This window comes from Oncorhynchus mykiss, chromosome 20 (assembly GCF_013265735.2).
Source record: "Oncorhynchus mykiss isolate Arlee chromosome 20, USDA_OmykA_1.1, whole genome shotgun sequence".
Taxonomy (NCBI): Eukaryota; Metazoa; Chordata; class Actinopteri; order Salmoniformes; family Salmonidae; genus Oncorhynchus; species Oncorhynchus mykiss.
The window spans coordinates 32,245,794-32,266,045 of NC_048584.1; the positions used below are offsets into that span (position 1 = coordinate 32,245,794).

The 20,252-nt window shown below is 41.2% G+C and overlaps 1 protein-coding gene across 1 annotated transcript; it reads left to right on the forward strand.

Annotated features, from left to right (window-relative positions):
• The first annotated feature begins 109 nt into the window (after positions 1 to 109).
• Positions 110 to 16,384, forward strand: kcnk1b (potassium channel, subfamily K, member 1b). Its single transcript, XM_021576416.2, has 3 exons — positions 110 to 707; positions 4,482 to 4,877; positions 12,829 to 16,384. Exons 1-3 carry the CDS (start codon positions 353 to 355, stop codon positions 13,098 to 13,100), a joined length of 1,023 nt encoding a protein of 340 aa, XP_021432091.1. The 5' UTR covers positions 110 to 352; the 3' UTR covers positions 13,101 to 16,384.
• Positions 16,385 to 20,252: the final 3,868 nt, after the last annotated feature.

The window sequence follows — 20,252 nt, forward strand, 5'->3', positions numbered from 1 at the left end:
CATCGAAAATGTAGCCTATAAGTACCGCATTATTAACGTCTAACGTAGCTAGCTGGGAAGGGCTCATCAGGAAGACAGATTGAACTGACTGAACCGAATCTGTTCGTCTCCACTCGACTCTCGCTGCACGACAACGTCATCAATTTGGGCACCAGGCGTGTCCATTTAGCTTTCCCAACAGACAGAGACGGAAAAAACGATTGTCATCATAAGCTTAGCTGTTGCTAAGGACAGCGCGTGTGAAAAGAAACTAGAAGACATTGTAACATTTGTGGTGTCTAGGCTATTCATTGTTTTTGACAAGGATATCAACTGTAGCCCATCAACTTGTCGATTCGAGAACTCTTGGAAAATGCTACAATCTCTAACTAGCAATTCGTGTGTGCGATTGATCGAAAGTCACAAATCGACATGGTATTTTTTGTTTTTAGTCCTGGGCTATATTCTGTATCTTATATTCGGAGCTGTTGTCTTCTCCTCGGTGGAACTGCCTTATGAAGACCTTCTACGCCAGGAGCTCCGAACCATCAAAAAACAGTTCCTCCAAGAAAACCAATGTCTGTCGGAAGAACGCCTCGAGGAGTTTTTGGAGAAGGCGCTCGAGGCCAGTAACTATGGAGTGTCCATTCTCAACAACGCATCGGCAAATTGGAATTGGGACTTCACCTCCTCGCTGTTTTTCGCCAGTACTGTATTGTCTACCACAGGTGAGTCAGTCAGTGGCCCATTTTAAGTGTAGACTACTGCTTTTCAGCCATCTCTCGATGGAACGTTGAATGACATACGGGGCTTGAAGGAGGTGATGCAGCCTCCGCGTCAAAAACGCGTTCTGCGTCGGCGCATCGCCCCCAGAAATGAATAGGTGCCATTCAGAAATGTGTTTCTTTTAATAGCTATATTTTCAGAAAAATAAGGGAGTTGCTTGCTTACGTAGTCATGTCTAGTGGTAATATAGTTGATTATTGTCATACGCGTCTTGTTAGGTAGGCACACGACATTCCTGAAAGCAGGTTGGCATTTTTTGTTGTTGCCTGTGACACTGAAATGCACCCTTTCGCGACACTGTACACCCAAGTAACTAACACCTGCCTACGTTACCCGAGCTCAGTATTCTGTCATGATAATATACAGTATGCCTTCAATGTCTGTCTGCCTGCCTGTTCGTCTGTGTTTATGCATTGAGCAAGGGCACAATCTTTCTCACACACTGAACACATTTATCCTTTTAAAAAGCCTACAAGCCTGGGTCTATAGTTTTTGACACTCCCACCAATGATTACCGACTTTAAAAGAACACTATGTCAATTCCGTTTTAGCCTAACTTTTCAAGTTACAACATATGTAATTTTATGTAGGCCTAACATAAGTAATGTTTAGGGATGGGATACCAACATTACATGCTTCAGATCAGACCGCAAAGGCGTTTCTTTTGAATAGGTGTTACGTATAACAGCCTCCTTATCATATAGCCTATTGCGTAAAAGGCCTACATTAGTTTCATGTCTCTGTAGAACTTTGGTCCTAACCCAAGTGATGTAAAGATGCTCAGAAGTTAAGCTATCTTTGACTGTGGTTCCAACATATAGGCCATTTTGAAATTGGTGTCTGAGTTGATGACCTTAAAGTCCCAGGTGGTACATAGGCTTTAGTGTGTGGTCCCATGTAAATAGAACAGAGCCACAAGGATAGGCCTAAAGCTGGGAAATATGGGTGTGCCGATTGCAGACAATCTGGTTTGACAAGATTAGGCACCCATTGTCATTTAATACTTCCATGACATGACTCAAGTCACCAACCACAGTTCCTTCTCAGTCACCTTTTCCTCACACAGGCATCTGTAATTTTTTTTAATTGCAACAATGAAACACAATAAAATATACAGTAGTCACAATACAGCCAGAGAGATCCATGAAAAAGTAAAGTACAAGGGAAGCTATGGTGTCGCGGTATTCATTTCACAGGTGGTATAGAAGAACTCTCTCAGTTCGGGTCCTTACAATCCACCACATTGTGTTCTGTTGCTCCTTCCTATTGTTGTGAACAGCTCTAAAACCAGCAACAGGCGATTGTCATGACTACTGCCTTGTAGATGTGGAAAAAGATGATAATGTTGGAAGCATATAAAGCTTTACTAAAGAAACAAAGACTTAAGCTACTGACAATAGATATCTTGTTTTGTGGTTCAGAAACGGATTCATCAAAAGGAAAGGGTGCAGCTCTTCCTTTTGTCTAAGCAGTTTGCTGATAATCTGAAGTTTTCTCTAAAGGGCAGCACTTTCACTAATTGGGTGTGTGTGTTATAGAGGTCGACGATTAATCGGAATGGCCGATTTTTAATTAGGGGCGATTTCAAGTTTTCATAACAATTGGTACAATCGGTATTTTTGGATGCCGATTTTGCCTTTTTTTCCACCTTTTATTTAATCTTTATTTAACTAGGCAAGTCATTTAAGAACACGTTCTTATTTCAATGATGGCCTAGGAACAGTGGGTTAACTGCCTTGTTCAGGGGCAGAACGACAGATTTTTACCTTGTCAGCTCTGGGATTCAATCTTGCAACCTTACGGTTAACTAGTCCAACGCAATAACCACCGGCCTCTCATTGCACTCCACAAGGAGCCTGCCTGTTACGCGAATGCAGTAAGCCAAGGTAAGTTGCTAGCTAGCATTAAACTTATCTTATAAAAAACAATCAATCATAATCACTAGTTAACTACACATGGTTGATGATATTACTAGTTTATCTAGGGTGTCCTGCGTTGCATATAATCGATGCAACGCTGGGGGATGATTTAACAAAAGCGCATTTGCGAAAAAAGCACAATCGTTGCACAATCATTGTACCTAACCATAAACACCAATGCCTTTAAAAAAAATCTATACACAGAGGTATATATTTTTAAAACTGCATAGTTAGCTACAAGAAATCCAGGTTAGCAGGCAATATTAACCAGGTGAAATTGTGTCACTTGTCTTGCGTTCATTGCACGCAGTCAGGGTACATGCAACAGTTTGGGCCTCCTGGCTCATTGCGAACTAATTTGCCAGAATTTTACATAATTATAACATAACATTGAAGGTTGTACAATGTACAAGAATATTTAGACTTAGGGATGCCACCCGTTAGATAAAATACAGATAAAATAAAATACCGAACGGTTTCGTATTTCACTGAAATAATAAACGTTTTGTTTTTGAAATGATGGTTTCTGGATTCTACCATATTAATGACCAAAGGTATTTCTGTGTGATATTATAATTAAGTCTATTATTTGATAGAGCAGTCTGACTGAGTGACGGTAGGCAGCAGCAGGCTCATAAGCATTCATTCAAACAGCACTTTAGTGCGTTTTGCCAGCAGCTCTTCGCAAGCACAGCGCTGTTTATGACTTCAAGCCTATCAGCCTAATGGCTGGTGTAACCGATGTGAAATGGCTAGCTAGTTGGCGGGGTGCACGCTAAATGAGTTTCAAACGTCACTCGCTCTGAGACTTGCAGTAGTTATTCCCCTTGCTCTGCAAGGGCCACCGCTTTTGTGGAGCGATGGGTAACGCTGCTTCGGGTGTGGCTGTTGTCGATGTGTTCCTGGTTCGAGCCCAGGTAGGGGCGAGGAGAGGGACGGAAGCTATACTTTTGAACTGGCAATACTAAAGTGCCTATAAGAACATCCAATAGTCAAAGGTTAAGGAAATACAAATGGTATGGAGATAAATAGTCCTATAAATACTATATTAACTACAACCTAAAACCTCTTACCTTGGAATATTGAATTCTCATGTTAAAAGGAACCACCAACTTTCATATGTTCTCATGTTCTGAGCAAGGAACTCAAACATTAGCTTTTTTACATGGCACATATTTTTCATGGCACATATTGCACTTCAACACTTTGTTTTTGCATTGTTTAAACCAAATTGAATGTTTTATTATTTATTTGAGGCTAAATAGATTTTTATTAATGTATTATATTAAGTTTAAATAAGTGTTCATTCAGTATTGTTGTAATTGTCATAAAAAAATGAAGGAAAAAAATCGGCCTATTAATCGGTATCGGCTTTTTTTGGGGGTCCTCCGATAATCGGTATCGGTGTTGAAAAATCATAATCGGTCGACCTCTAGTGTGTAACAGTATAGCTTCCGTCCCTCTCCTCGCCCCAACCTGGGCTTGAACCAGGGACCCTCTGCACACATCAACCACAGTCACTCACGAAGCATCATCGCGCCACAAAAGCTGCGGCCCTTGCAGAGCAAGGGGAACAACTACTTCTAGGTCTCGGAGCGAGTGACGTCACCGACTGAAACACTATTAGCGCGCACCACCACTAACTAGCTAGCCATTTCACATCGGCCACATGTGCAATTGGCATATTTTTGGCTTTGTTAAGAACCAGAAATCCTTTTAAATGTGAGTTTTCTATAGGATACATTTCCATTGCTCATTATCTCAACTAACCTGTCCATGTCCCTTTGTTTCAACCAGGATATGGCCACACCGCTCCACTCTCCGATGGAGGCAAAGCCTTCTGTATTGTCTACTCTGTGATCGGCATCCCCTTCACCCTCCTCTTCCTCACCGCCGTGGTCCAACGCATCATGGTCTTCAGCACGCGCCGTCCAGTCATGTACGTGTCGACCCGCTGGGGCCTGTCCAAGCCTCTCGTAGCCGTGGTCCACGCCACGCTCCTCGCCATCCTGGCTGCTTCCTGTTTCTTCCTCATCCCGGCGGCCATTTTCTCCTCCCTAGAGGAGAACTGGAACTTCCTGGAGAGCATCTACTTCTGTTTTATATCACTAAGTACCATCGGACTGGGAGATTACGTACCAGGGGAGTCCTTCAACCAGAGGTTCAGACAGCTCTATAAAGTCGGAATAACTGGTGAGTTGGTATTGTATTTATATTGTATTTATTTTTTAAGAACATCAGAGGGGTGTACTACTAAGCATGATCAAGGAGTTAGCTAACTTTGATAAATAACCAGAAATAACTGGATATTGTATGTTCAGCTGTTTGAAGCTGATGTGAAAGACGCAAAAACGAAAATTAATGGGTAGTATAGAAATAGCTCACATAGCACAGATCTACCGCTTCTTAAACATGCTTTCAATGAGATAGATATGTCAATGTGAATTTGGTCGGGTTGCCCAGAAGGTTACATATTTCAGCTTTAAGAAAGCTCAGCTTAGAAATGTTGTTTGAGTAAATTAGACCATGTCCATTTCAAGATTATATAAAAATAAATGTTTTACAATATTTAGGCAAGTTAGCTGGCTAACTTTTTGATCCTGCTTTGTAGTATACCCCTCTGTTTAACTCCATTGTTTGTAAAAAATGTCTTGGTGCTGAAGCAATACATTGTTTAATATCATGTTGATTTTATGGACTGTCAGACAGTCCTTACATCCATAGCGTAATCTACGAATTTGCGAGAGGTTACATTTCTCCAACTGTGTCCCTCAGCTCTATAGTGAAAAACGTGGTGGGGCTGCTGTTGACCGGATCTCAGATTCATCGCTTTAAAGTTTGATGAATGATACCATATTTGGTTGCCTTTGATGTAAAGCAAACCAACATCCAGACAAATAGAGAGAGCAACAACATCTCGAGGCTCTGAATTCTCTTGGACAGTTTCTCATTCTGTTTAGAAGCTTCAGGCTTAAGACACCTTGAGGCTAAGAATAGAGAAAACAACTGATTTTAACTTAAAAGGGTGTCCTGTATATTTGATGTGAATTGCCTTCAGTACTGGCATGTTTTGTTAAGTTTGACTCTGAGAATCTTCACATATCTTTCTTTAAAATGATATTTCTCGATCAGTATAGTTGGCCACATTGGAAACACAGGAAAGGCTTGGCAAAGCCTATTGTGTAGATGTCAAACTTCATGTAGTGTATCTACATTTTAGTTCAATAATAATAATGATTATGATCAGTGAGGGGAAAACCAAAACCGTTCCACTTCATGCTGATAATTGTGATCAGCAGCTCACTCCCCCCTAGTGGTAAGATTAGGTCACAGCAATAGAAAAACGGATACTGTGAGGTTATGTTTTCCATGCTAAGAGTCATCACTGGCTCATTGAGAGTTAGAGAAGAGGAGGAATGGAGAACTGCAGACGGTCTATTCAGTAGTGTTTGTGTGGTGGATTGTGGGAGCAGGGGGCATTGCATTCCAGAATGTGTTTGTAGCGGACTGCTTTGAAGGAACTACTACTCTCTCCTGTCACTAGACAGACACCTCTCACTGACGTAACTGTTTCTCTCTATATCATGCTGCATGACATACTGTTTAATAATACTATGCCCCTGGGCCCCACACACTCACTTATCTCTCCTACTCCCCTTAACATTTTATTTATTTATTAGGATCCCTATTGGCTGGCGCCAATGGCGACAGCTAGTCTGACGAAAAATGAAAAAGATATTAGACTACAATTGACATGATTTGTATTTAAGTGTGTGTGTGCACTCGTCCATTAGTTACATACTGTACATGTCAGTACATACACACAACTAGGTCACAAAGGGGAGAGGTGTCGCTTTATTTGCTGTTCACTTGCGCTATATAAGATGGAAGGGAGTTCCATGTACTCATGGCTCTGTATAATACTGTATGTTAACGTGAATTTGTTCTGGAGCTAGGGACAGTGAAAAGACCCCTCGTGGTATTTCTGATGGGGTAAGTGTGTGTGTCGGTGCTGTGTGTAAGCTGACTGCAAACAATTTTGTATTTCCAACACAATGTTTCTTTCCTCAACTCTTAGCCAAGAGAAACTGGCATACATAGTATTAATATCTAATTACTATGACGAGCAAGACGTGAAAACCCTTCTGAGTTCTATTAGATTGCCATATCGTGGATTCAGTGCTGAGGTTGAAAAGCCATAACACATACAATACCAGTCAAAAGTTTGGACACATCTACTCCAGGGTTCTTCTTTACTTTTACTATTTTCTATATTGTAGAATAATAGTGAAGACATCAAAACTATTAAATAACACATGGAATCATGTAAACTCAGCAACAACAAAAAAACTGCCCTTTTTCAGGACCATGTCTTTCAAAGATAACTCGTAAAAATCCAAAATAACTTCACAGATCTTCATTGTAAAGGGTTTAACCTCTCTAGGGTGTGATGCCAGGACAACAACCTCCCCCTCAATGTGAGCAAGACAAAGGAGCTGATCGTGGACTATAGGAAAAGGAGGGCCGAACAGGCCCCCGTTAACATTGACGGGGCTGTAGTGGAGCGTGTTGAGTTTCAAGTTCCTTGGTGTCCACATCACCAACAATCATGGTCCAAACACACCAAGACAAGTCATGAAGAGGGCACGACAACACCTTTTTCCACTTCAGGAGACTGACATTTTTTGTCATGGGTCCCCAGATCCTCACATTTATACAGCTGCACCATCGAGAGCATCCTGACTGGCTGCATCACCGCCTGGTATGGCAACTGCTCGGCATCCGACCTTCAGGCGCTACAGAGGGTGGTGCGTACGGCCCAATACAAAACTGGGGCCAAGCTTCCTGCCATCCAAGACCTACTAGGCGGTGTCAGGGGAAGGCCCAAAAAATTGTCAGACTCCAATCACCCAAATCATAGACTTTTTCTCTCTGTTTCCGCATGGCAAGCAGTACCGGAGCACCAAGTCTAGGTCCAAAAGGCTCCTTAACAGCTTCTACCCCCAAGCTATAAGACTGCTGAATAATTAATCAAATGGCCACCCAGACTATTTACTTTTTATTTTTTACTTTAGTTTATTTTCTTAACTCTATTCCTTGAATTGCATTGTTGGTTAAGGGCTTCTAAGTAAGCATTTGGGCGCATGTGCAAAACAAAAACATTTTTACCTGTTGGTTTATCTGTTCAGGGTTTCTGACACTCCCAGGTTGATCAGAAGCGGGTCTGGGTCAATTAGTCTCCAGAACTTCAGAGGATCCCAAAAATTCCACACCAATAACCATTCAAGTTAGAGCGTAGGGCAAAGCAGTGGAGTAGTGTTAACTCACATGGGGGAGGTATCAGGAAATATGCTATGTAGCTTAGTTTTGGAATAGTCTGTCTTGATTTGTGTGAGACGATGTCTGTAGTTAATTGAGCAGGTCTAGATATGCTCCAAGCTCTCTTCCCAGTCTGCTACAGAAATGTCAGTGCCTAGCTCTTCCTCCCATGTTGCCTTAATGACATCTGTAGAAGGTGTGCTAACAGATTGAAAAGCGTGATATAGATTAGATCTGTTTGCCTGAGGTGGGACAACTTTTTATGCATCTGTCAAACATGGAAGGTTTAGCATTTCCAAATGTAGGAACATGTTTTCTAACAGTCTTTAATCCGTAGGTATCTGAAAAAGTTACTTCTGGGAAGATTGTATGTTACCCTCAACAAATCAGAGGCCAAAGATCCCTTCTATATATAGATCCCCTATGTTATTGATCCCTAGCTCTCCCCATCTCTCAAATGTGTTATCAAGGTTAGAGGGGGCAAAGGAGGGATTCCTTGTAACAAGGAGCAGGAATGAAATTGGTCAAAATGGACCTTTGCTTTCAGATACGGACTGTGCTATGTATAATAGGATTGTTACAATAACGTGACATCTCCAAATTGACAGGGGACAAAATCACGGCCAAATGGTGCCCAAAACTTTTATTCATGAACTTTTAGTCATTGTTCTCCGATTTTTATTTCTGTGTGCTTCTACATTTCTACTCCTTTCAAAATGTTTCAGAGTAGATCCCTGCCCTATTAAAAATAAGTTCAGCATTTTGTGGCAGGGCAGGCACTTTGTTGATGTTCAGTTATAGAACTGTTTTTATTATTGGTTCTAAATTATCTATTTTAACATTGCTCCGGGGACTTCTATTTAGTGAGATCGGGCACTGATGTTGGGCAATTAGGCTTGGCTCACAGTCAGCATTCCAATTAATACCAAAGGTGTTTGATGGGGTTGAGGTTAGGGCTCTGTGCAGGCCAGTCAAGTTCTTCCATACTGTTGTTGACAAACCCTTTCTCTCTGGACCTCGCTTAATGCTCAGGGGCATTGTCATGCTGAAACAGGAAAGGGCCTTCCCCAAACTGTTGCCACAAAGTTGGAAGCACCGAATCGTCTGAATGCCATTAGTATGCTGTTGCTTTAAGATTTCCCTTCACTAGAACGAAGGGGCGGACCATGAACAACGGCCATAAACCATTTATTCCTTCTGCACCAAACTTAACATTTGGCACTGCATTGGGGCAGATTCAGCCGTCAGACTGCCAGATGGCGAAGTGTGATTAATCACTCCATAGAACGCTTTTACACTGCTCCAGAGTCCAATGGCGGCGAGCTTTATACCACTCCAGCCAACGCTTGGCATTGCGCATGGGGATCTTAGGCTTGTGTGCGGCTGCTCGGCCATGGAGACCCATTTCATGAAGCTCCAGATGAACAGTTCTTGTGCTGATACTGTTTCCAGGGGCAGTTTGGAACTCGGTAGTGAGTGTCGCAACCGAGGACAGACAATTTGTATGCGCTTCAGCACTGTGGTCCCATTCTGTGAGCTTGTGTGGCCTACCACTACACGGCTGAGCCGTTGTTGCTCCTAGACATTTCCGCTTTATAATAACAGCAGTTACAGTTGACCCGGGGCAAAACTAAGACCGTCGCCGAACCGAAGACTGTTCAGCAGAGTTGTTCGAGGAATGAAAGATAGGAAGGTGCCACAACTCTCATTTGAGTGTTTTACCTACTTATTTTCTGATTTTATTTTAGCTATTTGTAGCTTGTAGTGTGTGTGTTTTCTATCCCAGTTCACTATTCTCCCTGTAGACTTTACAGACGCACCCCACCCCTTGGTTGCAACCTTTCTAAATTAGTGTACCCTGCGCACACAACCCATGTGGAATTCCTGGTCTCTGGCAGCGTTGGAACTGCCGATCTAAAGTCAAGAACGCAGATTTCATCTCAGCTTATGCTGCCCCTCCGTCCCTTGACTTTTTTGGCCCTGATGGAGACCTAGATCACCCCAGAGTGCACACATACTCCAGCTGCTCTCTCTTCATCTGACTATGTTTTCCTTCATAGTCCGAGAGCATCTGGTCATCGCAGTGGTGGCACAGTGAGATTAGTAGGCGAACAGCCTCATTTCTCCTAAATGGAAATGTTCTCTTTTCTCCCTCACCTGTCCATCTCTTCATTTGAATTACATACAGTCACATGTCCACTCAAGTGTAACATAGATGACAACAGTCACCCACCAGGTGCGCTTAGATTTGGCTCTTTTTTTAAAAATTCCTCAATGAGCTTGACACCTTGATAAGCTCATTTTCTGATGATGGCTCAGATGACTCTTCGTACTTGGCGACTTCAACCTCCAGACGGTCTGCTTTCGATTAATTTCTTTCCAACTCTCTTTCCCCTGCTTGCCTCTTTTGAACTCACCCTTTCCCAGTCCCCTCCCACTCACAAGGCAGGTAATATGCTTTTCTGTCCTCCAACCCTAGCCACAGGCCCTATCCAGATGGTCAAAAGCTGTCACAATCTTTGCTCTCCTCTTCTATCCTCTCTCCATTCTGCTAAATCCTTCTCCCTCCTGTCTCCTTCTGCCTTTTCAACCCTACTCTTCCCTTTCCGCATCCTATGACTCACACTATCCCCTTTCTGGCTTCCCCCCTGCTCTGTGGCTGAGTGATTCATTGCAAACTTACATAACAGTTCTGCTGGCAGCTGAGCGAAAATGGTGGAAAACACCATTTCTGCAGGACCTATCATCCTTCCACTCCTCTCCACCTTCTCTTCCTCTGTATCTGCTGCTAAAGTCACACTTTATATCACTTTAAATTTCAAGCTAACCCTAGTAAACACTTTCCCACCTTCTCCTCCCTCAATCCTCCACCCCTCCCTCTCTGCAGATGACTTTGTCAACCACTTTGAAAAGAACGACATCCGATTCTTGTGAATTTGGATTTGTGAACTAAACGCGCAAACAAAAAGGAGGTATTTGGACATAAATGATGGACTTTATTGAACAAAACAAACATTTATTGTGGAACTGGGATTCCTGGGAGTGCATTCCGATGAAGATCATCAAAGGTAAGTGAATATTTATAATGCTATTTCTGACTTCTGTTGACTCCACAACATGGCGGGTATCTGTATGGCTTGTTTTGGTCTCTGAGCGCTGTACTCAGATTATTCCATGGTGTGCTTTCACTGTAAAGAGTTTTTGAAATCTGACACAGCGGTTGCATTAAGGGGAAGTATATCTTTAATTCCATGCTTAACACTTGTATTTTCATCAACATTTATGATGAGTATTTCTGTAAATTGATGTGGCTCTATGCAAAATCACCGGGTGTTTGGAAGCGAAACTGAGATTTTTGGCTATAAATATGAACTATGAGTGCCATCTGATGAAGATCATCAAAGGTTGGTGATTAATTTTATCTCTTTCTGCTTTTTGTGACTTCTCTCTTTGGCTGGACTATGCGCTGACCTAACATTGGTATGGTGTGCTCTTGTCGTAAAGCCTTTTTGAAATCGGACACTGGTGGGATTAACAACAAGTTTAGTTTTAAAATGGTGTATAATACTTGTATGTTTGAGGAATTTTATTATGAGTTTTCTGTTTGAATTTGGCGCCCTGCACTTTCACTGGCTGTTGTCAAATCGATCCTGTTAACTTCTTACGGCTGAAATCCCGTTAACTACTTTTCTCCTTCCCCCTTCTGACACCCACATGGCAACACGCATGCCTGGCAGATATCACCGCTTGAATGTTGCCCCGCCTCCTCAGCCTCGACAAGACTGAGCTGCTCTTCTTCCTGGGAAGGCCCCATCCCAGAGTGATAAGAACCTTGCCATGACCTTGGACAACACCCTGTCATTCTCTGCAGATATCAAAGCAGTTCATGCTCTACAACATCTGTGATGACCCTACCTCACATAGGAAGCGGGCGCAGGTCCTAATCCAGGCATTGTCATCTCCCATCTGGACTACTGCGACTTGCTGTTGGCTGGGCTCCCCGCTTGTGCCAACAAACCCCTGCAACTTATCCAGAATGCTGCAGCCTGCCTGGTTTTCAACATTCCCAAGGAAGCTCACATCCACTACAAGACCACGGTACTTGCTTACCGAGCAGCAAGAGGAACTGCCCCTCCCTACCTTCAGGCTATGCTCAAAACATACAACCCAACCTTAGTACTCCATTCTACCACCTCTGGTCTCTTGGCCCTCGCAACCCTACCCGGAGGGCAGCTCCCGCTCAGCACAGTTCCAAGCACTTTTCTGTCCTGGCACCCCAATTAGTCCCTGCCCATCTTCTGAAAACATCTGAAACACTACCTCGTTAAAGATAATCTTTAAAAAGTCCTACAGCACCCCTTTTGTGAACTAACACACACATTTTGTTTTCTCTTACTAGCTTTGACTTTGCTTAGAGCTACTTTGAGGAAAAATGTACTTACTGTGATATGTGGTTGTCCCACCTAGCTATCTTAAGATGAATGTACTAAGTCACTTTGGATAAGAGCATCTGGTAAGGTCACCTCCTCTCACCTAGTGTTGCTTACACTTCTAAGGTCACATCCTTTCTCCATCTCAGCTAGTCTTGGTTTAACTCATCTCTCCCTCTCAATTAAATGAGCATCATTGGCATGAAATCCATGAGTAAATATTGCTAAAGATTTATTTTAATGAAATGCAACATCACTCTCTCCGTCTCTGCCGCCCCCCTCAGTCTACCTGTTGTCCGGCCTGATTGTGATGCTGGTGGTCCTGGAGGCCTTCTGTGATTGATAATGGTTCCTCTAGTAACCCCTTGTCTGTATTATTCCTTTTCTCTCTCCAGTCTACCTCCTCCTGGGCCTGGTTGTGATGCTGGTTGTCTTGGAGACCTTCTGTGAGCTGCAGCAGCTGAAGACCCTGAGGAAGATGTTCTATCTGAAGAAGGAGAAACCACAGGACCGCCTGGCAATACTGGAGCACGACCATCTGTCCTTCACCTCCGTGTCCCACCAGACCAACTCCACCTCGCTCAAGGGGGACAAGACTAAGGACGTACCCTCCGTTAGTGTCCCTGTGCTGGCCTCGCCTGGTGGAGATGACCCCATGATCAACTAGAGGGGGGGGAAATAGTTAAAAATGTTGCGGTGAAATAGGCAGGAAACTAGAGAAGGAAAAGGAGAGTACTGAAGGGGGGATGGTGAAACCAAGTTTGCATCCCATTTTGCTATCCTTCTTTTGAAGTGTACACTGCCTATCATGAATTTTCTAGGAGAAACTTTACCGTTAGCTGAAACTCTCTCCCCAGTGAATGCTTACACCTATTCAATGTTTTTTAATGAAAAGGCTAGAGAATTGGGATGCAACCTATGGGAGGGTGATACAGAGGACTCTCGTAGAAGGATATTTGTGACTACATTATAACTTAAGCTTCAGCATAAGGATGCATTTTAAAAACAAAAGCTCAACTTCAAACCATTGTTAGTAATGTTGAAATTGAACGATTGTCTTTTAGCCCTTTACCATCCATGAGAAACTTAACTATCACTCTCTTAATGATGAAAAATGAGCCTATTGTGCTATACTGCATTAACAAGATCTGTATTCACTGACATAGGAAAAACTTAATATAGCCTTCATATGTATAACTGATGTACGCTGGTTAACTTAATGATAAGGGAAACGCCTGCTTTAGCTTTGTTCATTGTCAAAGTCCTCGCTCAGAACAGCCATGCTATCAGCTGTTCTCATGGATGGAATAACATTAAGCACATACTGTATCTATAATGCATTATGAACTCGCTCATCGCAAGTTATAAGGCAGTCGTAATACATAAGCACAGATATGGGCTTCATAGAACTGACTTGACAATAGCACATTAGGGAACCTTAAATGGGACATCCACCTTGTAAAATGTAACTGAATATCACATTGTGCCGTAATGTCTGTATACCTTAAGTACTATTTTACAGGAGTTTAATGGAACGCATGTATTCAGGTTAACTGTATCAGGTATACAACAGTAGCACATTTCATTGTTGTAAATGCTCTGTGTATTAATTACAGTAAGACTTGTTTGATGCTAGTTTAAAGTACAACTTGCAATGTTATTTTAAGGTAGTTAAATGTGTCATGTCTCGCGCTGTACTGTGTATTTTTCATGTTGATTCGTCTAAAAGAAAGGGATTTACTGTGTAATATGGTTTATTGAACGTTCGTGACAATTATGAAAGCTTTTTTTAAACTTTAAAGGGGGAACAAGAATGAGGCAGACCCCAAGTAGGGTACGCTGCTAGAAGAAATGCTGCTATTTAAAACAAAAAAGGTTCAGTTGCTCATATCATGTCCCTAAAAAAGATTATGTATAGAACCACAAAGCACCCTTCATTATTTTTTTGCAGTGTATTTTCATAAAATATTTGAACACAGCAGGTTACTGTTCATCTTATGTGACACCACTCGGAAATGGGAAATTACTGGGTTGAATATTTTGTATGAAAATAATTGGTTCTGGAAAGTACAAAAGTAATTTCCCGTACCTCAGATTTAAAGCTGCAATATGGAACGTTTTGGGCGACCTGACCAAATTCACATATAAATAAGTTATAGATCTTTAATTGAAAGCAAGTCTAAGAAGAATTGTTCTATGTGTGCTATTTCTATGCTTCCTGTTAAGTTTAGTTTTACTTTTGGATTTGTATACCAGCTGCTTATAGCTGAAAATAAACATTTTGGTTATGGAAATGATACATAATTTCACAGTGGTTTAGATGGTACAATGATTCTCTTCACTATACTTGCTTGTTTTGTCACCATATAAACTGAAATTAGGTGTACTGTCTGAATTTTGCCAACAAAGAAATGGGGGATCGATTTCTGCATAGTGCATCTTTAAGTGAGAGGACAAAGAGGGTTAACAACTGAATTCATAAGTAATGTTAGTAGGCTGGCAGTTTGTATAAAACTTCAGGACTGCTTTGTGACACAAGACATTATTTGATACTGGAAATTTCTATTTAAAGATGAGAATATGAACTGTTTTTGAACCAAATTTAAAAAGAGTCTAGTATTTTTGGAGGATGTAAAGTGGAGTGTTTACAAATGTGTATTTATGATTTATGCAGATGATGATTTCAAGTGAAGGTACTCCATGAGAGTCATTGTGAGAGAAACTTGAAGATAGGAAACACTGATTGACAGACAGGACTGCTTTACAGTGCAATGCAGTCAAAACTCAAACTGATTTTCAATAGCTGCATAATGAGTTATCTGACATATATTGTCCAAAGATCTACAAAAAATGTACTATATTAACATTTAAGTTAAGATGTACATCAAGGAACATTAATTTATTTGCTTGTACATATTTTTTCTGACTTGATGTCATTCTGTATTTGGAAGTAATTTGCTTGTAGCCTACAGTACAAGCTGATTTGCTTGTGTACATACTGGTAATATTATTTATACATATTTAGGATCTTAATTTGATTACCCTTTTGTTTCAGAGAATTTGAAGATGAGCTTTGTGATTTACATAAATTCGCTGAAAACCCACACTAACACGTGGTTATATTAACAGTATTGCACTTTTTATGTAGCCTACTTTTAGCCAGCTAATAGCCTAACCACCGATCAAGCAACATTATGGACTAAACGTTCAAATCCTGTTGCTGCAGGATTATTTTGCTGTGACAATATAGATCAAATTAAGATCCTACATATGTAGGACAGACTAGCCTATATCATACACTACTCAATCATACTATATGAGTACCTTTTTCAGATGGGACAGACTTATTTTATAGCACCAAATCCTACCTGATTGTATTGTACCAGACAAGAAACTGCTGTCCATTCTTGAGAATGTAGACGTTTCATTTTCAACATATGGTTGTGTTGTGCAGAATTATGTTTTCTAGATCATCTAAGAACGTTTCAGGGTTTTTGTTTTGACTGTAGTTCTTTCCACAAAACTCTTCTACATCGCACAATGACAGAATGAGTAGAAGCCTTTAACATTGTCAAGAATGTTTTGTTTTGAATACCAGTTTAGCAAACAGAGGAATTGCATGTAATCGTGTTGGTACTTTTGTTAGTTGGCCAAAAGGGAGAATGACAATCTCCCCCTGGCTAAGGGGACTTGACAGTTGCAGTGATATTTTTACTGTTATAAATATTTTGTCTGAAATGCATTGGTCTATTCTTTAAATGATTTATATATATGCCACATTGGTCTTATAGCACACAAAACTGTCGACGTCCTTGTCAATCCTTGTCAGTGTTATTGTGTGGTGCATGCGCTATTTCAGTCGCCTGTGTATCTGTGCAATAACAACAACTGTATATTATTGTGCTCTGTCTAGTTTCTCATAGAAATAAATGCAGATTTAGACTCCCATAATGCAGCGTGGAAATTTACTGTTAAATTGTTTTGAAAGCTATTGCTCTATTTTCAAACCATTACATATGTAGAGAAACACCAACATGCTCTCGTCATGACTTCTTTATCATCGTGCTACGATGATTGTCATTGCACTCCACTCTGACATCTACATAAGTGATAAAGCCCGAGAAGCCGGTGTTTAGAGGATATATTGGCACAGGTGTTGTTAGGTCCGAGACTAAGTGGAGGGCCGGCAAACCTCGCCAATATATCTTCCAAACACCGGCTTCTCAGGCATTATCACTTTTATACAACATATTCAAATATTGATTGACATTTTCATAAAAATGTTATTTTGATTATTTATATTTCATCCTTCCACAAGATATCGTCCCAACCCAAATCTAGCGTTGCTACCTAAGCCGGCTGGTCGTTTGTTTAATCGGGTCGGTTGTCAGAGACGTGACCCAGTCGTTCAGTCTTTTTGTTCTGAAGCCTATGGACGCGACCCAGTCGTTCGATCTAAATGTTCCATACTGGCTGACAATTTTCTTATCCCTTGCTTGCTAGCTAGCCAACCACGGCTAACTTACAGTCACGTCAAAAAGTGCAGCCCAATAACAGCAAAGTAGGTGCTTTTGCATAAGCTGTTTCTTAGTGATTTATTTGCCTACATACATAATGATATAATGAGCCGTGATTTCACCTGGCAAAGAAAATGTGCTCACTCATCAGGACACTGTTGTTCAGAGGAGCAAGCCAACAACACAGCTAACACAATTTTCAAACTGAAGCTGGAAAGACTGCGAACTAGCTGCACTTCGTTTCGTTTGACCTTTTTTCAATTTACATTTCTTTGTGTGTATATATATTATATCCATAAAAAATGATGCCAGCTGATTCATGAGGCTAAGAAACGCTGCCTGCCTGTGTCTCGTCCCGACACGTTCATTACTATGGTACAGCTGGAGATCGAATTTGAATATTGAAACGATGTTGCAAATGTCGCGGACAGCAAGGTTTATACAAGTCTTTGCTGTTGAAAACAATGTTAGGTAATGTCTAGATGCTTTTTATAGTGGAGATCAACTTATTAAATTGCTTGGCTGGGCTGATGAGACAATGGATTCCGCAGTCAGATGGAACAGAGTAAATAGGCAATATTAACTGGCTGGAATGCGGTTTTAACCAATCCGTATCATTAAGTAAGCTCTGTTAGTCAGACTCAGACAAGCATATTCTATTTCAGAGCTACCATTTGTTAGCCTGGGTGCCTAGACTGGCACCTAGGCTAAGCCTCTGTTTTAAAGCAGGTTATACAATCTGAAATATAGCTGCGAGCAGCAATGAATGGGGTTCACATGATGAAAGAAAGGACATGATCAATTGGATAAAGCAAGCACTATAATGTAGGAAAGAGTTTCAAGTTGATAAGTCATTGTAAAGTAGATTTAAATGGACATGAAAAACCGGATTGACTGATTTCTCAATAACAGCCGTCTCTTAACCCAGTGCTTCCCAAACTTTTTTGGGTACGGGGAAGTAGGAGTTGAACTCACTGTTGAGTTTGGATAAATGTGAGCTTACTATTTGCACCATATGATCTCCGTCAACGTCACCTGTAAAAAGGTAGGTGTCAAGTTGCTGGAAACAACTTATATCCCCATCACATTTCCTCTCCCAGAGTTTGAGCTTCATGAATCCACACATTTTGTCATACATGTACATGTTTAGAATGTGTGTTTTGACCTTGCACAGTTAGATTCCGGTTGTTCAGTTTGCTGAACGCATCAGCAAGATAGGCAAGGCGGCCTCCCCAGTCTGTGTCCTTGAACACAGCCACAAGGGGGTGTGAGTGCTCAGACAGAAAATCCCTTGGGCACGCAGCTCAAAAAGCCTCTAGCGTTTTCCCTCTGGTTAGACAATGGACGTCGGTGTGAAGCTGTAGCTGCTGGTGCTCTTTCCAACTGTCATCACAGAGCCTTTCAAACAGTTCAGAGGTCTGGATTTATGATGATGAAGTTCATAACTTTCACTGCATCATTCAAAACATAATGTAACTCAGGACTCATTCTCTTGCTGGCTAATGCCTCTCTGTGAATGATACAGTGGGATTTACTTTATGTGGACAATAAATAATTTCACTCTCCCAGGCGTTGATGCAGCTCCATCCATGCACACATGAACACAGAATTTCCAATCCAAACACATCCTCACTTGTAGTTTTCACCGTTAGCTTCTAGCAGAACAGAATGTGCTCATTAATTGCCAAAATGTCTCTATCGCACAAACGCAATCAACTGGGCTTCCCCACTGACTTCAGTCGATTCGTCCAACTGCAGAGAAAATGGACAGAAATTATCATTTTTCAACCATATCAACGCCCATGTCGTCGATCCTACGGTACAACATGTTATTTGACAATGATACAGTCTTCAGTGCATCAGTTGCTGTCTTATCAGTCATAATTTCTGTGAGGATAACAGCAGCAGGCACTCGAAGCGAGGAGCAAAGGATCACGGACACTTGGCACGAGCAGAGGATCAAACTTTGTGCCAACGGGCGGGCAGAGGCCAGGTAGACAGAGTAATGTGCACACACACAAACTAAAGTAAAAACGTGGGTCCATAAACATATAAAATAACTAGAGATTTCACACCAGTGACCAAAATTGTTTTCCTGCCTGTTAAAATGTAAGTATACGGCTTAACTTAAAACACAGTCACAATACATATACTCACTAAAACAATACAAAATATCAATACATTACATCCAATAATATATCATTCTAATGACAACAACACTATCATCATCATCTATCATCGTCTTACATATGAGGAACCACAGATAACTCGTGTACAGGTTTGGATAGATTTGAGCCATGTTTTCAAAGTAAATTTTAAAGTACAATAATCAGTGCAGCTTCTCAAGTCCACGGGCATTGCATCCCAGTATATTGTAGTTCTAACAGAGAAGACTGATTGACCAATTTTAACGTGTCGAAAAGGGACAACGCAATCCCCTCTAGTTACTGCCCTTGGAGGTGCTTTCCTTGAGCATGATATGCCGGCATAGGGGTGGAGGGGCAAGACCATCCAGGATCTTAAAGACAAGGCTTGCATCTTCATACTGCTTAAAGCTATCCAGACTAAATAAATAATGTTTGTAAATTATATGACAATGGTAGTAACGGTTTGGTTTGTTATCAAAGATCTTAGGTGTTCGTTTGTAGAGGGATTCAATTGGTTTCAGAATAGTAGCTCCTGCTTGTGAGGCAATATCTCAGATGTGAGAAGATCATAGCATGCATACAGTATATAGTTTTGTGGCCTCCAGAAGAAGGAAATGTCTTATAAACCTAAAGTTGGATAATCCATATTTGACCGTGTTAATCACCTTCACGTTTCTTAAATGTCAAGTTGGAGACCAAAATGACACCAAGATACCTGAAGTTAAACACAACTTTCAGATTCTCTCCATTAACAAGAACAGCTCGCTGGGAAGAATCAATGGATTTCTTGGAGAAGTACATACAAACAGTCTTGTTGACATTTAAATGAATGCAATAATTAGTCATCCATTTAAAAACATACTATAGCTTCAGTTAACAGCTAGTTGTCTATTTTTTGTGTACATACAGAACTGTATCGTCTGCATTCATCTGCATGTTAACTTGTGGGAGATCATTTATATATAATGGTAAACAGAAGGGGGCCTAATGTTGAACCTTGTGGGACCCCAATGTTATAGTAAAGAGAGTCTGACTGAGTGTCCCCCAGACAAACCCTTTGACTTCTGTTTGCCAGATAAGAATACATCCAACTAATGACGTCAGTGGACACAGTAAGGGAAGATAGTTAGGATACGAGGACCTAATGATTCACAG